This window comes from Rhinatrema bivittatum, chromosome 8 (genome assembly GCF_901001135.1).
Source record: "Rhinatrema bivittatum chromosome 8, aRhiBiv1.1, whole genome shotgun sequence".
Classification (NCBI taxonomy): domain Eukaryota; kingdom Metazoa; phylum Chordata; class Amphibia; order Gymnophiona; family Rhinatrematidae; genus Rhinatrema; species Rhinatrema bivittatum.
Window position 1 is genome coordinate 151937159 of NC_042622.1, and position 20402 is coordinate 151957560.

The window sequence follows — 20402 nt, forward strand, 5'->3', positions numbered from 1 at the left end:
AAACAAGTTATGCAGCAAAATTTGGTTCTAACCCAGGTAGCACAGGCCATGCAGACTGCTGTAAGCAAGCCATCTCCCTTATAACCTGTAATACATAAGATGGCTCTGGAAGAAGACCCCGATTGTTTTGTTTTTTGAAGAATTTTGAATGGACAGCTTGACTGGCAGGGTGGCCAGAAGATAAGATGGATTACCTACTTACAGGGAATAGTCAAGCTGCCTTTCAAACTGCCAACCAGGAAGGAAGGGCCATATATGCAGAAGTCATAACAGCCATCCTAGAGATTTACCCTGGAAGCCTACCAACATCAATTTTAGCAAGGAGTGCATCAACCTGGGGAAAACCTATGGAAGTTTTTCTACAAACTTAAGGAAGTGGTTTGGAAGTAGTTGCACCCAGAAGGGAAGACTGGAGTAGAGGTAGTCAAAACGGTTTTGCTAGAACAGTTCCTAGATGGCCTATGCAGCGGTGAGTGTGCCAACATCCAAACCTTATGCTAGAAATGGCATTAGAAGTTGTGGAGGCCTATTATCAGGCCCAGACCATGCCTGATTCACCACAGTCCCAGGAGAGACCACTTAACCTAGGTAAAGGATGATGGATCCTCAAGGGCCAAAGGAAAATATTGCGTTCTCTAAGCCAGGTGGACTCTTCCAATTCACCATCCTTCTTTTTGAACTCCAGGGTACCCACATAATGTTTCAGTGCTTGGTTAACTGCCTGCTGTGCCCAAATCAAGGTTATACAGCCAACTACTTGGATGACACCATGGTGTACCACCCAGACTACAGGACATCTAAGCCAACTCCAGGCCATACTACAAGCCTGAAGAAAGCAGGAATGACAGCAAATCCCAAGAAGTGCTTGCTGGGAAGGAGAGAAATCCAGTATCTTGGCTATACCCTTGGGAAGGGGAAGGTCCACTCGCAGACCCACAAGATCAAGGTGATCTCGCAAACAAAAGCAAAAGTGAGAGCTTTCTTAGCCCTCATGGGGTATTACAGGAGATTCATATCCAATTACTTAGAGAAAGCAGAACCTCTCACACTGCTGCTACATAGAAACATAGAAATGACAGCAGAAAAGGACCAACAGTCCATCCAGTCTGCCCAGCAATCTTATGTAGTTTTTGCCATGCCATAATCTTATGGTAGTTTTTTACCGTACCATACAAGTCACCCCCATACTTATCAGTTTCCCAAATTGTCAAAGTCAGGACCCTTGTTGGTTGCTGTTTGAGTCCAAAATCCCCATTACCTCTTGCTGTGAAGTAGAGAGCAATGTTGGAGTTACATCAAGAGTTACAGGCTCATAGATTAAAGGTAGTAACTGCCACATCAGCAAGTTACCCCTATGCTTATTTGATTTCTCAGACCACAAAATTCAAAGTCCTTGTTGGTTGCTGCCGTTGAAGCAGAGAGCAATGATGGAGTTACATCAACAGTACGAAGGCTTATTGGTTAAGGGTAGTAACCGACATTCCAGCAAGTTACCCCCATGCACTTACTGGGTCAGATCAAGGGTCCATCAAGCCCAGTATCCTTTTTCCAACAGTGGCCAATCCAGGCTACAAGTACCCAAAAACTAAGTGTATCCCATGCTACTGATGCTAGTAATAGCAGTAGCTATTCCCTAAGTAAACTTGATTAATAACAGGTAATGGACTTCTCCTCCAAGAACTTATCCAAACCTTTTTTAAACCCAGCTACACTAACTGCACTAACCACATCCTCTGGCAACAAATTCCCGAGTTTAATTTTGCTTTGAGTGAAAAAGAACTTTCTCTGATTAGTTTTAAATGTGCCCCATGCTAACTTCATGGAGTGCCCCCTAGTCTTTCTATTATCTGAAAGAGTAAATAACTGATTTACATTAACCCGTTCTAGACCTCTCATAATTTTAAACACCTCTATCATATCCCCCCTCAGCCGTCTCTTCTCCAAGCTGAAAAGTCCTAACCTCTTTAGTCTTTCCTCATAGGGGAGCTGTTCCATTCCCCTTATCATTTTGGTCGCCCTTCTCTGTACCTTCTCCATCGCAATTATATCTTGAAGAATCAAATTAACTGGACACAAATATCAGAAAAAAATCTTTATTTTTATAAAGTAAAAAAAATACATTATTTAAACTGTAAAGATATGTAAATTTACCACTTAACTGCCACAGAATTTGCCAACTCTTGTTGTAGAATCTCAAAAAATCTCCCTCAAGAAACTGGGATTCTCTGGTGGTCATTTTTAGTGCTTTATCCACACCTGCTTGTTAAGGCAAACAACTCTGCCTTCTCCTAATGAGCAATTCCTGCCTGACCCAATAACCAAACTTTTTACTTCTTATCTCCAAAGGAAGTCATATTTCTTTTGATTCATTTGCCCAAAACCACTTCTTTGTGCATGAGCATCATGAACACACATACATTCATTGCTCAGGCCTGGACTTATTTCTGATAACGCCTCTGTATGACACTGAGGCATAGACCTACACACCGCACACAAACTGTTTTTCAGCAGTGGCCTGGAGGTGGACTCTTCACAGGAAAAAGAGGGGCGATAATCCACATTTTTCTCAGTTGCACAACAGCTATATTATACTGTGGATTTTTCATTCCTAGTTTTATTTAGGCCTACACAATATATGTGCAGAAAATTGTGGGAGGTGTGGTACTATTTAAAAAAAAAACAAAAAAAACCAAATTGTATAATCTCAACTGATTTTTTTTTCTCAAACCCTAATGATTTAAAAATCTCTATTTCCTTTGTTCAAACACTCTAGTCCTTATAATAGACCAAGCTTAAAGTGTAAGGGTGTGAAAAAGTATGTAAATGCAAAGCCATATAACAGGTACTAATGGAAGTAATTTTTTAACTGTAAGAGCTCCCTTGTGTTTATTTCACTAGTTTGGAAGCAAAATGCTCCTGAGATCACAGTAACACAAAACACCTGTTACACCTACAAAAACAGTATTATTCTAATTAGGATGGTTGGAGAGGGTTAGTCAAAACAAAATTCAGCTTAACATATGAACTTAATTCTTTGGGATTGCTCATGGACAGGAAGTCAACCTGTTTTAGTACAGGGCAGTTAAGTGACTAGTCTTGGGAGTGGGGGAGCCTATTACATTGAAAATCTGTTTGTCCAAGATTCCTTGTGAGATGGCAAAGACACTCAATTGGCCAACATCTGCACTTCCAGCCTCCCTCACCAATGATCTAGAAGAATCAAATGGGAAAATATTGGCTTTCAGAGGTCAGAGGTCTTTGGTAAGGGGCATCCCTGCGGTGCCCGCATTTCAAAGCGAACACCATCACCTGGCAACGGCGAAGAGAGTAGTGGACAGAACCAAACCAGATACCACTGGCTCCCCAAAGCCTCCTGTGCATTGCGTCGCCAGCAGCCCAAGTCATATCGTCGATCCCCAGCGAACCACTCCCGGGAGGTAGCACCCCGGAAGAGCAGGACAGAGTGGAAAAGCAGGAAAGCAGTGCAGAGGAGGAAACCGACCACACATGTGTCAGCTACAAAGGCAAAGATGAAGGCTGAGCCACTGACTTGACCTGCCCAACAGAAAAAGAAAAATCATTTCAGAATCATTGGATTAGCTATTCTCCCTAATTTATAGCTCTTATAATCACACTCACTGATACATTTTCCCATTATAAACTTGTCAGATTTACCTTTAAATTAATTTAGTTCTGCACTATAACTACTTCCACTGGCAAAATGATCCAAAATTTCACTCTCTGGGCATTATTTTTTCTCCCATTTTGTGCTGAAGGAAAAAAAATCCCTTCTAGTGACAATAGTGAGATCTGTTATCCTTTCATCTTAAAGGAGTACACCTTCTTCTGGCCTTTATGTAATAAAGGGACGCTTAGCTGTAAACATAGTGGGGCGGATTTTAAAAGGGTTACGCGTGTAACCCTTAACCCCCCCCCCCCATGCGCGCCGAGCCTATTTTGCTTAGGCTCGGCGACGTGCGCAAGCCCCAGGACGCGCGTATGTCCTGGGGCTTGCAAAAATGGGTGGGGCTGTGGGCGGGACCGCAGCCTTGGAGGGAACGGGGAAAGCCATCGAGCCTCCCCTAGGGATCGGCACGCACAAGTGTGCACCCCCTGGCACGCGCCGACCCCGGATTTTATAACATGCATGTGGCAGCGCGCACATGTTATAAAATCGGGTGTACACTTGTGCGCGCCGGGTAGCGAGCTCAAATGTACCCCCTGCGCATAATTGTAAAAATCTGCCCCAGTATGCGCAGCTATGTGCATATTTGTGCGTGTACAACTTTATTCCCGAATAAGGAGTTGACTGTACAAAAAATTTGCACACAAACATAAGTAAAAATGTATGCACTAATTACTGCTCCTCCATGAAATGCCAGGTTAATCAAGGCATTAACTATTACTCCCCAGTGCAGAGATATACAGGCTTAACTCATCATCTCTTCTCAATGCTGGAGATTTAGCTCCTGGTCAGCGGTGGAATAAAGTTTCTGGGGCTATTGCTGGTCTATGGGGCTGAACTGGAGTTCATCATACTGGAGTCTTGTTCTCACGATTTGTGCACAAATCATGTTTTCTGCACATAGGAGAAATGTAATCTTACCTGTTAATTTACTTTCCTTGAGTCCATCCAGACCAATCCAGGTGCATGGGTTATGCTCTCCAACCAACAGATGGAGACAGACATTAACAGACTTGCTGATATAATCTCCTGTATTGACCTTAGCCTGCCAGTATGCCATGTAATAAGCCAAGATAAAAATCATCTATCCCTTACTCTTTCAACTAGAGGCTTTCAGAGGAGAACAGAACTGACTCCCCTTACTAAAGCAGAACTAATCTGCAATGGGAGTCAACAGTACTTACTCTGATTTAAAAAAACAAAACAAAAAAAAAACCAGCTGAAGTAATATTTGGCAGACAGGGAGGATCCTAGACTGGTCTGGCTGGACTCAAGGAAAAACAATTTAACAGGAAAGATTAAATTTCTCTTTCCTTTTCATCCAGCCAGACGAGTCTAAACATATGGGATATACCTTAGCTATCCCTCAACCAGGTGGGAAATTGCCATACCTGATCACAAAGCCCCTGGGGAAAAGGAGGCTTCTTCTCTGGCTTGGACATGTAGACAATAATGTTTCAAAAAGGAATGCAAGAATGACCACAATGCCACCCTTCTGAATAAATAGACTCAGGAGATACCAGCCGTAGTTCTGCCACAAATTCTTGGCTATTTAAGGGGATGGCACCTGTCATCTCCTTAGTCCAACAAGCTATTTAAGGCTTTAATGCTGCTTTATCCTTTCTGAAGCTACTAAACAAAACAAAGCTGCTGCAATATCCTGACACCATTAGTGATCTTCAAAAACCTAAGAAGAATCCTTTTTACATGCAGACACTGAAGCTGATCATACTTGTTTGGGAAGGAGGTCATCCCATCTGATTAACCCATTATGTCCCAATTTTTTAAGAAGCTGTGCTTTAAATAGGACACTGGAGCATAATGGGTTAAGATGAAAAGGAAAAACCAACTTGGGAATATTTGTCTTGTCTGAAATCTCAAAAAGGATTCCCTACACAATAAAGCCTACAGCTCCGAAATGCAGCTTGACGAACAGATCGCCACCAAAAATACTGCCTTAACAGTAAGATGCCTGATCAAATCTATTCTCATAGGGTCAAAGGGATGAACATTGAGGGATCTCAAAATCAAATTTAGATCCCAGGAAGGAACCAAGTCAGTCACTGAAGGGCTAATATGTTTCACTCCCCTAGGAAAATGAGACAAATCTGGATGAAACTAAATAGGATTGACCAGCAATACCAACTATCTGCACCCTTAGAGAGTTAAGGGCGAAGTTCTTATCCAAACCTTCCTAAAGAAATTTCAAAACTGACGGTACTGAAGCTCCTTTTGTTGTTAATCCTTTAGATGAACATCAGGCCTCAAATATCCTCCAAACTCTCACCTCTGTCAGAGACATGGAAACCTTTCTGGAATGCAACTAAGTATGTAGCAAGCTGCTATTAACCAGGTTCATGCCTCCACAAGCTTATCGTGTATTGGAGTCTTAGAATGTGCACTGAGCTGCGTCTGGATCTGAGTGATGTGTTTTGGACCTGTCAAAAAAAAAAAAAAAAAAGGTTTTCAATCCTGAAGAGACTGCAAGCCGTCACAGCCAAGGTGAAGGAATATAAAACATATGTCAAAAACCCCTGTGTGTTCTCCTGTGGATGAAAAATGTTCTGCAAGAACCAGCATCCAGCACTTACAGTGTTAACAAGTTGGGAAAAGGGCTGTACTGTTTAGTCTGCTCAGAGAACAGCACTACAGAGTTAGCAGAGGAAGAAGCCAAAGAAATGCTGGGAGACCATTTAGGGTAATTTGTTTGGGACAGGGTGCACCCTTTATAAATTGGTGACAGTGGGGTGGATCTGTTCCCCCCTTTTTGAGTACTCAGGGGTAAAAATAATTTTTGAAAGCTGTGTACTTCACTGTTTCCCCCATCCCCCCCCCCACACACACTTTCTCTATTAGCATTCCTTATTATTGTTATTATTATTTTGTTTACTATCCATGTGAGTGTGTTGGGTGCCCCTGGCTATCAGGCCATACCCAGTGTTATGTTTGCATTGCTTGATATAAAATAAGAAAGCTGCAAGTTTATATTATACTTCACCACTGTACTTTTCCCATTTAATGTTCTGGTTGGATTTATGTCTACCTACACAATACTAACAAAAGGACTAATTACTGTTTTATTCTGGTGTGATGATTTTATCTGGTCTGTGGTGCCACAAGTGAGAGGTTGTTTGAGAAGGGCACAGAATTGTGGTATCGAGGTGACCGGGACCCTGTCTCATCCCCCACTCAGGCTATGAACCCAAAGCTAAATCATATTAGTGAATATAATTTCTCATGTGGCACTCCCCACCCCAAGCATTGGGGTAATTCATAGTCTGGACCAAAAGGGGGGGGGGGGGGGTGGTGGCACAGAGTGGAGGCAAGGGGGAAGAAAACAGGTCAACCTCAACGTCACCAATTTGTAAAGGATGCACCCTGTCCCAAAACTTCAAAATTGTGTGGAAAAAAAATAAATAAACAATCAAGAAAATGCAGAAGTCCCTCTTGATGGTGGAGCTGGCAAGATGATAAACCAAATAGATGAGCACTGCGGTGTGTGAAAGGTCCCTCTCTCCTGAGGAGCTTCCCCAAATGGTTTACTTGCTACTAAATAGAAAGCGGGCCTGGTTTCAGTCTCTTACAGAAAGACACTTATGATTCCTAGTTCTATAGCTTCCTTGCCATCAGTTCAGCCTCAAACCAACCAGCCCATAGTTTAAGGCCAGAAGCATCATTTTAAAGGGAAGAACTGACAAACTTCCTCCAAGGAGGAGGATGAATCAGCAGTGATTCATTTACTCAGGAAGAATGAACTACCTTCAGAATGGATAGTGGGGATGCCAGCACAGGCATTTCTTCCAGATCATGAACAAGATGCAGAGGAATGCCAAGATGAGGAAGTTTTTTTCAGTCACAAGAAGAAAAAGGAACTCATTCAGTTTCAATGTTTTAATTCAGGAATGAGAATCTTACAGGACAGCCAGACTTTGGGATTGGTTGATTCGAGTGGCCCTCAATTGGCCCAGGTTCCATGGTAAGTGGATTTGCTGAGGCTGCTAAACAGGGCTCCCTTGCATTTTCCAAAGGCCTGGGCTCTTTGCAGCTCAAAGATCTGACTCAGGTTTCTCTTGAGGCATGGTTCTACAGAGAACAAGTTTAATTTAAAAAAAAGGTTTCTTGGTGAGAATAATTCTACCCTCTGGCATACATGAGAGCTTAGAGATTTTTTTGAGGTGTGGTGTTCAGATAAGGGAGTGAATGCTTCAAAAGTGGTCAGTATTAGATATCGTGGCCTTTATACAAGAAGATGTGGAGAATAGTTTGGCCCTGAATTCTCCACAAGTGCAGGTAGCAGCTATTGCCTGTTATAATATCTGCCTTAGGAGCAGACCACTGGTGTTTCACTTGGAAGATTCTTGTTTCCTGAAGGAAGTTAAACATATTTGGCCACCCAGGAAGGAAGTGATGGGCAGGATGGCAAGGATTGAGAATCTGACTCAAGGCAGTGTTGATGATAGCGTTTTTGTTCAACCAGATGGTTTTCACAATTGCAGATCTTTTTATGTAGGAGTCTCAGCAGAGGAAGTTTCGATTTGCTCAGTTCCATCCTTCTTTCTTAACATGGTATCGCACTTTCTCCCTTCCTTCAAAAGGGAATTATAGGTGGAAAACTGAGCAATTTGATTATATTTCTTCTTCAGTATCGGAAGATGTTTAATGCCTTAGGAATGTTAGGTGGTCCCAGAAAAAAACGAAGCGGCTCTGAAAGCGTGGATAGCGCGCTGGATTAAGAAGGTGATAGCCTTGGCTTATATAGCAAGAGGTCTGCCAAAGCCCTAAGGCCTGATGGACACACTCTCCCAGGTACAGGTTTTGTAATGACTGGAGCTTCTCTTGGTTGCTCTGGGGGAGATTTGCAGAGCGCTACATGACACTAATATTTGAACCATTATCATCTCAATGTCCAAGCCAGAGAAAAGAAGACTTTTGACTTGAATGACTTGAGAACAGGTCTGGCGGCATCCCATCCAGAAAAGGGATAGCTTGGTATATTTCAAGCATCTAGACTGGTCTGGCTAGATGAAGAGGAAAGAGAAATTGAGTTTTATTTGCTAATTTCCTTGAGTCCAGTCAGACAAGTCCAGGACCTCCTTAGACTGCCAGAGTGCTTTGATCATTCAGAATGCAGAGTCTGTATTTTATTAGTGGCCGCAACTGGCCTTGCTCCACAGGTCGGTCTACACTGGTTTGGGAGACTCGAGCCAGTGGTTCTCCCTGGGAAGCTCCTGGTTAAGAGTATAGGATGTGGTTACAATTTCTTAGCTTGTTATATTGAATACTGACAGGCTGAGGTAGCACGGGACCCTAAAAAGGTTGACATCAGCATACCTGTTGTCTCCATCTCCATCTGCTGGAGATGGGAGCATAAACCCATATGTCTAAAATGGTCTGGGTGGACTCAAGGAAAGAAAATGAACAGGTAAGACTATATTTCTCCATTCAGTGGTATGCTGATATCATCAATCCTTTCTTCTTCTCTCATTTAATATTCACCAATATGTGCACAACTTGGACTGCAACTGTCTGGCATTGTACACTATGAAGCCAATGTAATAAGGTGTGCTAGACTGAGTACACATGTTTACTCCTGTTTGTACATATAACTTTACTCACAATGTAATAAGGATTTTTGGAGCACAAAAAATGTGTGCAAAATAGGAGTGAAAATGTCACATAAATTAGTACTCCTACATGTAAATCCCATGTTAATGAAGGCAATGCAGCCCTGAAGGCTTAATATGTTTTGTTAACTCTGGAAATGTAACTCCTGGGTTAGAGGTTGAGTAATGTCAATTCACATTTCTGAGTCTAGTGTTAGTCCCAGACCAGGAGTTCCTGGAAGTGATCCCAGACTCAGAGGTCTCCAAGGTCCAGGATAGACCACCATATCTGGGAACTCCTAGGTCCGAGACCTCGCTGCCACAGCCCCATAGACTAACATTAACCCCATCTTTGATGAGGAGTTACATTTCCAAGCCTTAAAAATCTAAGCACTGAAGTACCCACGACTGGGACCCTGAGCCAGAGGCCCTCTGGTCTAGGAATGCTGGGACTCTCAAACTAAAGGGATTCTATCCCAGGAGCCTCAAGTCAGAATCACAAAATTGTTGTATTTGCAACTATCTTTACATAAGCTCTCTGGGGAATACACTTAAAATAGCATAATTGTCACTGCTGTACAGTGCTCTCTAGTTGTAAAATTGTATTATAGTTACTGCTTCATGTAAAACCAGGGAGAACAGTTGGCAGCAGAACTGTTGATCAGGCAGAAACTGCATAACAGCATGACGAGGGGATGGCTGGCCTTATGCAACAAACCAGAAACCATGAGGCGACAGCAACAGACAGTTGTACATACAGGAAGTGCTGCATGATGGTGACAATTGTACATATAACAAATCTGCTGCAAATAGTGCCTTCCCAAAAGAGCTTACATGATAGACAGTTGTACACAGAACAATTTTACTCACAATGGTGACAATTGTGCCAAATGCCTGCCTCAAAAAGAAGCACTTTTTTAACTTTATGCCTATCTAATGTACCTAATTCAGTTGTTTTATGCACATACATATGCATCGGAAAGGGGTGGGCCAAACAGGCCCTGGCTCTACCAACGTTTAGCCATGCCATCCCAGAAGTAGTTTGGCTGGTACTGCATGTCCCTGGTGTTGAGCTGTGCAGATGCCTGTAATCTGTGCAAGAATACAAACATCTGCACGGCTCAGACTCGTAGAGCTGTAGGAGTGCTTTCAGGAGGGTGCAGGATAAGTAACTGGGGTCTGAGATTGGCTGGGGGAGGTCTCAAGGCTGGCTGGGGGCTGGAAGTCCGAGGCTGGCTGAAGTGGGGGATGTTCCAGACTGGCTGACTTGCTGGGGTAGGCTGGGTATAACTCATATGGGGAGGGGGGAGAGAGAGGTGGGGAAAGCTACTGAACATGGGGAAAGAGAGAGGAGATGGAGGATACTAGTGCTGGAGTAGGGGACCAAAATATCACAGGGTGAGGTAGGAGGTGTTGTTTTAGGGCTACTGAGCCCCCGTTGTTCTTGGGATAGGTGCTATGTAACAAAAGATGCCCCCATCCTCCACAAGAACAATTACAGGATCCTGGTAGAGTCAACATAATGCTCCTCACTCTCCACAAGAATGACAAAGGGAGCTTGGCATGGGAGGAAATATACTTCTGTTGATAGTTTTCCAGTTTTACACTGCATATAGTGTCTGGCTTCTTGGAGTTTCCATTTCAGTTTTTGTCTGCACATTTGTAATTGTAATACGCTAGATACTTGTGACCTAGATTGGACAGTTGGAGACAGAACACTGGGTTTAATGGACCTTGGTCTGACCCAGCATGGCATTTCTTATGTGGACATCTATTCTGAATTTTGGTAAAGATCTGTCTGTGTTCTACAAGTGTGACTGCGCTGAGGTAATCTGCTAGCATGTAGGGATCTGCAGCAGTCTTGTTCTAGGGCCTGGTGTAATATTTGCAGTGTTGCTTTTTCACAGGTAGGTTATTGCTGTTGGAGTCCTGTGTCTTCATGCATCTATGGTATGGCAGATTTGCTGTACATGTGCTGAGGTGTTTTTTTTGTAGGATTTTGTACTATTTCACAAAATGCTAAGGTGCAAATGGGGGCGGAGATTAGCCGATTCGCTTGCCCCCTCCAACCAAAAAGGCGTTCCACCGCCCCGTGCACATATTTCATGTTTTGTGTGTGCTACACATATTTTTGTGCACACATTTTTCGGTTAATGTGGTTTTTTTGCATTTGCGTCAGGAGTTAACTCAATTTTTACTGGATGAGTAAAGAAAATATGAGCTAAAATTTAGTTCACATTTTATTCACACTTTTTTACCTCAGGGATTAGGACAGGCAAAGGGAGATAAAATAACTAACCCCAAAGTCACACACAGCATCAATTAGAAAGCCGGGGAGCAGAACTGAGGCACAAGGGGAGAAAATGACTCACTCCAAGGGAAGTGAGCGTAACACAGTTCTGGACAAATAACTCAGTATTTTCCCAAACCCCCAACACTATACCTGTGAGGAGCATCATCCAGGGCATGATAAGCAGGAAAGCGCTGTGGAAGCTTAATCCCTCATGCAGGATACCCAGGAAGATCTCAGCGTTCAGGATTGTGGCATAGAGCAACCCAGCCCAGCCATATAACAGGGTGCAGATGAAGTAACGCTGGTTGCGGAATCCCACGCACTGACCCAGCAGTACACAGTGGTGGTCCCGGCGCAGTACGCAGACGCCACAGGTGAAACAGTGCTGGCAGCGGGGAGGCACATGTGTCTGGCATGTATAGCAGTACCTGCAGAAGGAGAGATATCTTAGAAGCCGAGCTCAAAGGAGGACTGCTATTGGCTAAAGCTGTGATCCTGTACACTGTGTAAAGGATATTCGCCTGCTTACTACAATCTAGAGGGCTACATAAAGAAAAGCTGCCTTCTGCTCAGATTAAGATCCTGTGTGCTCTGTAAAAGATTGTGATCCAGGGAAGTGCATAAAGGAGACCTGCCTTCTGCTCAGACTGGGCATTCTGCATGCTTGTAAAGCAGACCTGCCATTTTCTCAAGGTATAATCTTGTTTGCTGTGTAAAGGAGATCTGCCTTCTATGAAGGCTGGGATCTTGTGTGCTGTGTAAAACATGTGGTGACAAGAAGGTAAGAAGACCCAGGAATAAGATTAGAAACTGAAATAAAGCAAAAAATAAATAAAATTGGTATTTGAAGACTATAACTACTAATCTTAAAAGGGTCTGCTGGCAAAAATATTTTATTTTTAACGCTTAATGTAAATTACTAAATATATTATTTAAATTAGTGGTGGAAAATATTTAGAACACTTGAGAGCAACGTTCCCTCTAATTTTTTCCAGGGTGTGTGCAAATGTGCCATATTGTTGTGTATATAAGTTTTACACATGAGCAGTCTGCACGCTTAAGCATGGCACCCATAGCGAAGAAAACTAAGCACCTATCCATTCAGCCGGAGCTTTAAGTCTGTATCAGCACTGACGGGATGCTTGGGGAGATTTGCCTCCTTCTGATTTTGCTCGCATTCTCCTGGGTCCAAATTTCTCCTGCTGAGGAAATCAGCTCTGAAATTGCCCTATCCAGCAATATGAAAGGTGAATATGCTTAGGAGATGCCTCTCTGCCCACATCATGAGCACATCTATCTCTTCTGACACCTTTTGACTCTTGGTTACACTCTGATCATTGATGTAAGCCACTGTTGTCACACTGTTGTACATTATCCGGACTGCCTGAGCCTCTGGGCCACTCGGTGAACTGTAGGCACACCAACCGAACCGCTCGTGCCTCCAGTCTGTTGAAGTTCCACTGACGTTCTGCTGCATTCCATCGCCCTTGCAACACTAACTCCTGACAGTGAGACTCCTAGCCCCAGAGGTTCGTATCTGTCGTGAGTAACAACCAATCTGGCGTTATCAGGGAAATTCCCTTCCTGAGATGGTCCGCATGTAACCACCAGTCCACCTGGGATCTTACCTCTAATGGAAGAAGCAGCCTCCCCGCATAGTTCTGCAACTGCGGACTCCATCGGGAAAGCAATGCACACTGAGGAGGGTCATATATGCCCTTGCCCAGGGAACTACTTCTAATGTGGCAGCCATCAACCCCAGGACCTGTAGATAAGACCACACGGTCAGACGAACAGAGTTCCTCAGAGATCGAACTTATAGCATCAACGTGTGGATACGAGATTCTGGCAGAAACACTCTGTCCTGCCTTTTATCGAATCAAACCCAGAGATACTGCAGGGTCTGAAATGGCTGCAAATTGCTCTTGGCCAGATTCACCACCCAGCCTAGAGTCTGTAGTAAGGAAACTACCCTGCGAAAAGCAAATATTCTCTTCCAATACCTTGGCTCGAATCAACCAGTCATCCAGATAGGGATGAACTAGAATGCTCTCCTTGTGAAGGGCAGCTGCTACCACCACCATGACCTTGGAAAAGGTCCTGGGCGCCATGGATAGTCCGAAAGGCAAGGCATGAAATTGGTAATGATGATCCAGGATAGTAAAATCGGAGGAACCACATTTTCCTGCCGGATAGGAATATGCAGATATGCCTCCATCAGATCCAGAGATGTGAAGTACTCCCCTACTTGGACAGCCATTTTGACAGAGTGCACAGTTTCCATCCTGAAATGCGTGACTCGTAGATGACGGTTGATGCCATTGAGATCCAGTATGGGCCGAAATGATCCTTCCTTCTTGGGCACAACAAAATAAATGGAATAATGGCCCATATTTCACTGATATTCGGGAACAGGAATCACTGCTACAACAGCCATTGTAAAGTCACTTCCACTTTTACCCTCTTCTGAGGGGAGTTGCATGGCAAGACCAGGAAGGCAACCGGAGGAATGCAAAGAAATTCTAGAGCATGCGCATTCTGAATCACTTCTAGAACCATTGATCCGAAGTAATCTGAACCCACCTGTGATAAAACCAGGAGAAGCAATCACCTATCTCCTGCACCACCAGGTGAGCCCACAATCCTTCATTGGGAAGACCGAGGAGCTCCACCTAGGGAGCCTGCATCCTTTCAAGGATCTCAGAGGTAAAAGGGCTGAGACCTACTGAAGGGACGGATCTCTGGGAAGAACCTCTCCTATAAGGCTGAAAATGCCGGTAGTCTCGGGAGCAGCCAGTCACCTGAAAAGACCAGGCAATGGGTTTCTTGTCCTCTGGCAGACAAGGGACCTGGGTCTCTCCCCATTTACTTGCCATTTTTTCCAATTCACTGCCAAACAAAAACGAGCCTTTGAAGGGCAGCTAAGTAAGGGTGGATTTTGAAATAGTACCTGCAGACTAGTTGCTTAGCCACAGCTGCTGCCTAGCTGCAATAACTGAAGCAGCTCATCTGATGGCTGTGCGTACACAGCCCACATCAGCCAAGAAAGCGGCCCCTGATTCTATCATAGATCCAAGATCGGACCAGTGCCACCAGATTTTTGACAAAGACGCAAGGTAGCCAGAGCTATAAAGGCACAACAAGAAGCAATTTGTAAGTTCATTGTCACTGCCTCAAAGGCTTGCTTCAGGATAGGCTCAAGCTTCCTATTCTGAGCATCCTTCAGTGCCACACCTCCCTCTACCCGGATGGTGGCATTTTTCGTGACAAAACACACTAAAGCATCCACCCTAGGGAAATGCAATTGCTCTTTGGCCTGCATATCCAAGGGGTATAAACCTGCCAAGATGCATCCACCTTTAAAGGATGCCTCTGGCGCACTCCATTCCAGATCAATCAACTCCTGGATTGCATCCAAGAGGGGAAAGAAGCAAGAAGCTTTGCGCAAGGTGACCAAAATAGGATCCTTCTTCTGCATCCCCAAGGAGTCAAGCCCAGCCACTCTGAGGATCTTCAAGGCCTTAAATATCAAACTGACAACTCATCTCTCTGAAAGAAACAAAGAAGAGTTCTATATGGTTCTTAATCTGGGAGAATGTCCCCTTCCTCACCAGAACTACCCCCATCATCATTGATATCATCCTGATCCACCTGCATTTGAGCTCTGTCAGACTGCCCTGCGCCACGGCGTTTGACCATGGAGACAGACGGAGGAGCACTCAGAGCTACCTTAGTAGGTACTGCCACTTCAGAAGACCAGCCCTGTAGAAATATCTGCAATCCCTGGAAAAATTCTACCCAGGAAAAGGAGGATGGGGTCCTTTCCAGGCCCCATAGGCCCAAACCTGATGGCCTGCTAGCCAGTGTCCCCCGAGGACAATCAAGGGAGGGGACACCGCTGCCATGTCTTCCTCGGTCCCACTCCCCTCAGACTGAGGAGATGAACCATTGTCAGCAAAAAAGGAAGCATATCTCTCCAAGCATCCAGGCAGTGCTGATACAGGCTTAAAGAAAGCTCCGGCTGAATGGCCCTGATGTAGCAAGCAACACAGATAGATAGGTGCTTAGGTTTCTTTGCTGCGGCTGCCATGCTGTAATTGTGCAGACTGTTGAAGGCTTGTGCTTAGCTTAACCACGTGTATAAGTGCACCCAGAATGGACGCACAAACAAAGTGCATCCAAGTCCACGTGCCTAGGCTGCTTGTCCAACTGGACGCCCAGTACCAACGCCTAAATTGGATGTACAATATATGTGTCCAGAAGGAAGAACACCTAAACTGCATGCACAAATGAGAACAGATGCCCACACGGATATGCAAGTGCGTGCTGACAGCCTGCAGCAAAAAGTGTGTAAAACCACTCCATGGCCTACCACATGCCAAAATAGGAGAAGCCTGGGAGCAGGGACTAGCCAAATGGCTACTCAACCTACTGAGCCTGCACTCTCTCCTCATTTCACAGAACTCCCCAGAGACATGAGTGGGACAGCTGGCCGTTGAGGAAACAGGCCCTTCTCCTGCTGTCTTTTTTTTTTTTTTTAAAGTAAAAAAAACTTTTACTTGAGCTCAGCCATCCCTGGATGAGAGTAGGAACAGATCCCAGCTATGGGGGGAGAGGTCTAAAGTTTTCACTACCGAGTCTCTCTTGGCCTGCAACTACTTATTGGAATTTATGTCCACGCCAGTCAAGGCTACTGGACTGAAAGCACTGCGAGGGAGGGACAGCACAGTATCACCTCAGGAGGTAAGTGGTGCTACACAGACATCTTGTCTTTCTGATATCTCTTTTTCAACTTCTTTCTTCTTTTTTTTTTTTCACTCACAGGCAATCACCCGAAGGGACATGCATGTACACCATCTGCTAGAGACGGAGAATACTGGCAGGGTGATTTCGGAGCTTTTGCTCTATTTCCATCTGCTGGCAGAGGTGCATAACCCACTCGTTGGGATTGACCTACCCAAATGATAAGGAACCTCCATTTTGCATGTTCCCAGCATCCACACTTCAGCTGCCTCCTCATAAGACATAGTTTAATGGGGAAGAGACAGCATATATTTAACAAACTATTAGAATTCTTTCAAGGATAAAAAAAATGTGGATAAGGGTGAGCCAGCTGACATGGTATATCTGAATTTTCAGCAGGCATTTTACAAAGTCTCTCATGAAAGACTCCTCAGTTAATGAAAAAGTAATGAGATAGGAGGCAATGTCCTACTCTGTGGACTAGTAACTAGTTCAAAGATAGAAAAAAAAATAGTAGGATTATATGATCAGTTTCCCCAAAAGATAGAGGTAGAAAACAAAATGCTTCAGGGATCTGTACTGGGACCATTGTTGTTTAACAAATTCATTAATATTCTGGAAAAGGCAGCAATGAGTGAGGTAATCAAATTGCAGATGGCACAAAATTATGCAAAGTAGTTACAACACAAGCAGCTTGTAAGCAATTGCAGAAGCACCTTGCAAGACTGGAAACTAGAAATCTAAATAGCAGATGAAATTTAATGTGGACAAGTGCAAAGTAATGTACTTAGGGAAAACCAATTCTAACTACATATATACAATTCTGAGTTCCACATTAGGAGCCACCACTCAGGGAAAGGACCTTGGACCAGCCAAAACCCTCAGCTCAGTGTGCAGCAGCAGTAGTCAAAAATGACAATAGAATGTGAAGAATTATATGGAAAGAAATTGAAAATATCAATGTCTCTGTATAAATCTATGTGTGACTACACCTTGAGTGTTGTACGCAGTTCTTAAAGATATAGTGGAACTAGAAAAAGTTAAAAGAAAGGCAACAAAATGATAAAAGGGATGACATCAGGATAACATTCAGCCTCAACCAATGTACAAAGGCACATTCCTTGGATGAAAACTAAGCAAAACTGAAAACATCTCTCAGATTGAAGATGACAGGATAAAGGAACTTGAGCAGAAAGGTGTATATAAATATCTAGGAGTTATTACTGACATTGTTTATTTTTACCATGTTTATTGTACAGGGTGGCCCATGGAAAAGTAGCCTGCCTGCGTGGCACTGGTATTTGATATTATAATGTTGTATGCTCTGTTGTAGACTACCCAGCACAATCTTTTTGTTATAGGTGGTATATAAAAAAACTTTAAAGGAAACAGCTCCCATATGAAGCAAGGTTAAACAGGATAAGGCTTTTCAGCTTAGAGAAGAGATTGCTCAAGGAATATGATAGAGGTTTATAAAATCATGTGTGGTATGGAACAAGTTAATGGGGAATGGTTATTTACCCTTTCAATAATACTACGATTAGGGGATATTCCATGAAACTGTTAGCAAATTCAAAATAAATTATTTAAGCAAGTGTTTTCAGTCAATGCATAATTAATCTGTGGAAGTTGTTACCGGAAGTTTTAGTCAGGACTGGTAGTGTAACTAAATTTTAAAAAATGACAGAGGTGGATGGCACGTTATACACTAACCTTAAAGATTGACCTATTTGTCCTACATAGATAGCAGGGGATGGCATATATTACATTGGAAGAACAGGTATAAGGAAATCTAATTTTCTTTTAGATCCTTGCCTGTCTTACTTGATGGATGTGTTGCCAGATTTGGTACTATAAGGATTATGGAAGTTGATACATTCCTTGTTACAGGAGGGAAAAGTCCTGTAGTTTTAAAATCTTTGGTTGTTTTGCCTATATTAAATAAACCCGATTTGGACCCTAGAGATTGTGGCTAACTACAGACCACTGGCAAATTTGCTATTCATGGCAAAATTGTTGGAAAAGGTTGCAGTCACTCATGCAGCCCTACAATCAGTTCTTCTACTGAAGAGCTAATTATTAAGAGGGAGAGACAGAAGTCTGCACTCTGAGGAAATAGAGACAGACAGCTGTTCTTGCTTCATAGCCGAGCTACATGTAAAATCCCAACAAGGTCCTTAAGATCGCAATATCAGCATCAGCTACAATTACCACTCTTAAAGCCTTTCGTCAAATTAGGCTTCAAAATAAAGCATTTTCCATGGTTGTTACCTATATTACCTTTAGAAATCAGAGAACAAATAGATCTGATGTACTTTTGGAAGAAATTATAGACATGGCTGATGATGACTGAAGTTTGTGGAGGTAGCAATAGCTAAGTTAGCATTTAGATCAATATGTAGGTTTTTGAAAGTGGCGAGGTGGAAAGGAGTGAGCATTTGAGGTTAAGATTTAGTTTATGGATGGAAGGGCTGTTTTGTTCTTTATTTTATTTGGTTTTTAAAGTTTCTTTTATATTTGTTTTATAATGACAATATTGTATTACATGTGTATGTGCATCGCTTTGAGCAATTTTTTTTAAATCTGGAAAGTGAATTATAAATGTTATTAAATAATTGATGTTTTTGGGTCCTGTGATGATGCTTTCTGGGTAAATATGGGGACAGAGTTGACATCTCAATTTCTGAAAGGGTTTGATTCCTGAGTTAGTTATTGCTATACAATTTGTGGTTGCTGGTGACAGTATCCCCAGCCTCAAATGGTGGAATTTTTTTTAGATAATCACTAATGCTATTGAGAATTAAGTTCATGTAATTGAAAAGTATAATCTGGTGGTTCTTTGGGAAACGTTTAAATCAGTCTTAAGAGGCAATATCATAAGTTATACAAGCCACCTCAAACAAGAAAAAGGTCGAGAGCGGGAAATCTCAACCTTGGAAAAACAACATGAAATTAGTTGTTCTGGCAGGGCTGGAAAAAATGACAAAGATGTAGACAAGAATTGAAAAGTCTTAAGACTATCCAGATTGAAAGATCCCTAAGATACTCGTGCCATAAATGTTATGAGCATGGAGACAAAGTAGAGACACTGCTGGCTAGGATGCTGAGGAAGAGGAACCAGGGCAACATGATTACAATAATTCATATAAAAAAAGGGCAAGTATCACATAAAAAATTAGATTTTTTGAAGCTTATCTTTTTTCTCTGACCTGGATTCAGGTGGGGGTGGATATGAGCCAGAGGTAATCAATGCTTATCTCAAAAAGGCCCAGCTGCCTAAAGTTATAGAGGAACAAAACAAAAAACAAGCTACACAAATATCCCTGTCAGAAATGCAGAAGGCTGTGTCTGGCCTTTCTAGTGGCAAGAATCCTGGACCAGATGGGTTTCATCTGGATTTTTATAAAAGGTTTTCCAAGAGTTGAAGGCTAGAGGAATGGTGCAGCAAGCATGCAGGGCAACGGGCGGCCTGAGCAGAACCAAAACTTGGCAAGTACTGCAGGCCCTTAGTGTCTCATCCCGATGTTGTCCGTTTCTTGAACGGGGTGAAGCATTTGAAACCTCTGGTTCGCAAGGTCTGTCCGGATTGGAACCTCAATTTGGTTTTGAGGGTTCTCTGTGAGCCTTGAGGTCGTGCTTCCTTGAAGGATCTTACGTTAAAGATGGTTTTTCTGGTGGCAATTTGCTCAGCCGGATGCAATGAGTTTTTTTACATAAAAAAGGCAGGAACAAATTGGATCCAGGTTCATATCATCCCATATCGCTGTTAAATGCAGATCTAAAGATTCTGGCTGAGATTTTGCAACTTATGCTGGAAAAAATAATGGGGGCTTCCTGTCAAGGACGACCAAACCAGATTCATAAAAGGTAGATTGTCTATGGCAAATACGTGTAGAGTATTCAACATATCTTTGACACGGAGAAATAAAACTCAAGAGTGGATAGTAGAATTAGATGTAGAAGCAGCTTTGGACAGGCTGTACAGCTCCCCTATGAGGAAAGGCTGAAGAGCTTAGGGCTGTTCAGCTTGGAGAAGAGACGGCTGAGGGGGGGTTATGATAGAGGTCTTTAAGATCAT

At 43.1% G+C, this 20402-nt stretch overlaps 1 protein-coding gene across 3 annotated transcripts in view; it reads right to left on the reverse strand.

The window, feature by feature from the left end:
• Positions 1-2077: 2077 nt before the first annotated feature.
• ZDHHC24 (zinc finger DHHC-type containing 24) overlaps positions 2078-20402 on the reverse strand; it is a 42765-nt gene continuing 24440 nt past the window's right edge. For all 3 annotated transcript variants that reach the window (XM_029612116.1, XM_029612117.1, XM_029612118.1), the window contains exons 3-4: positions 11732-12009; positions 2078-3555 (exon numbers count right to left, since the gene is read on the reverse strand). In XM_029612116.1, the coding sequence (XP_029467976.1) occupies positions 3242-3555; positions 11732-12009 (592 nt within the window). In that variant the 3' untranslated portion in view covers positions 2078-3241. The remainder of the gene's footprint in view (positions 3556-11731; positions 12010-20402) is intronic.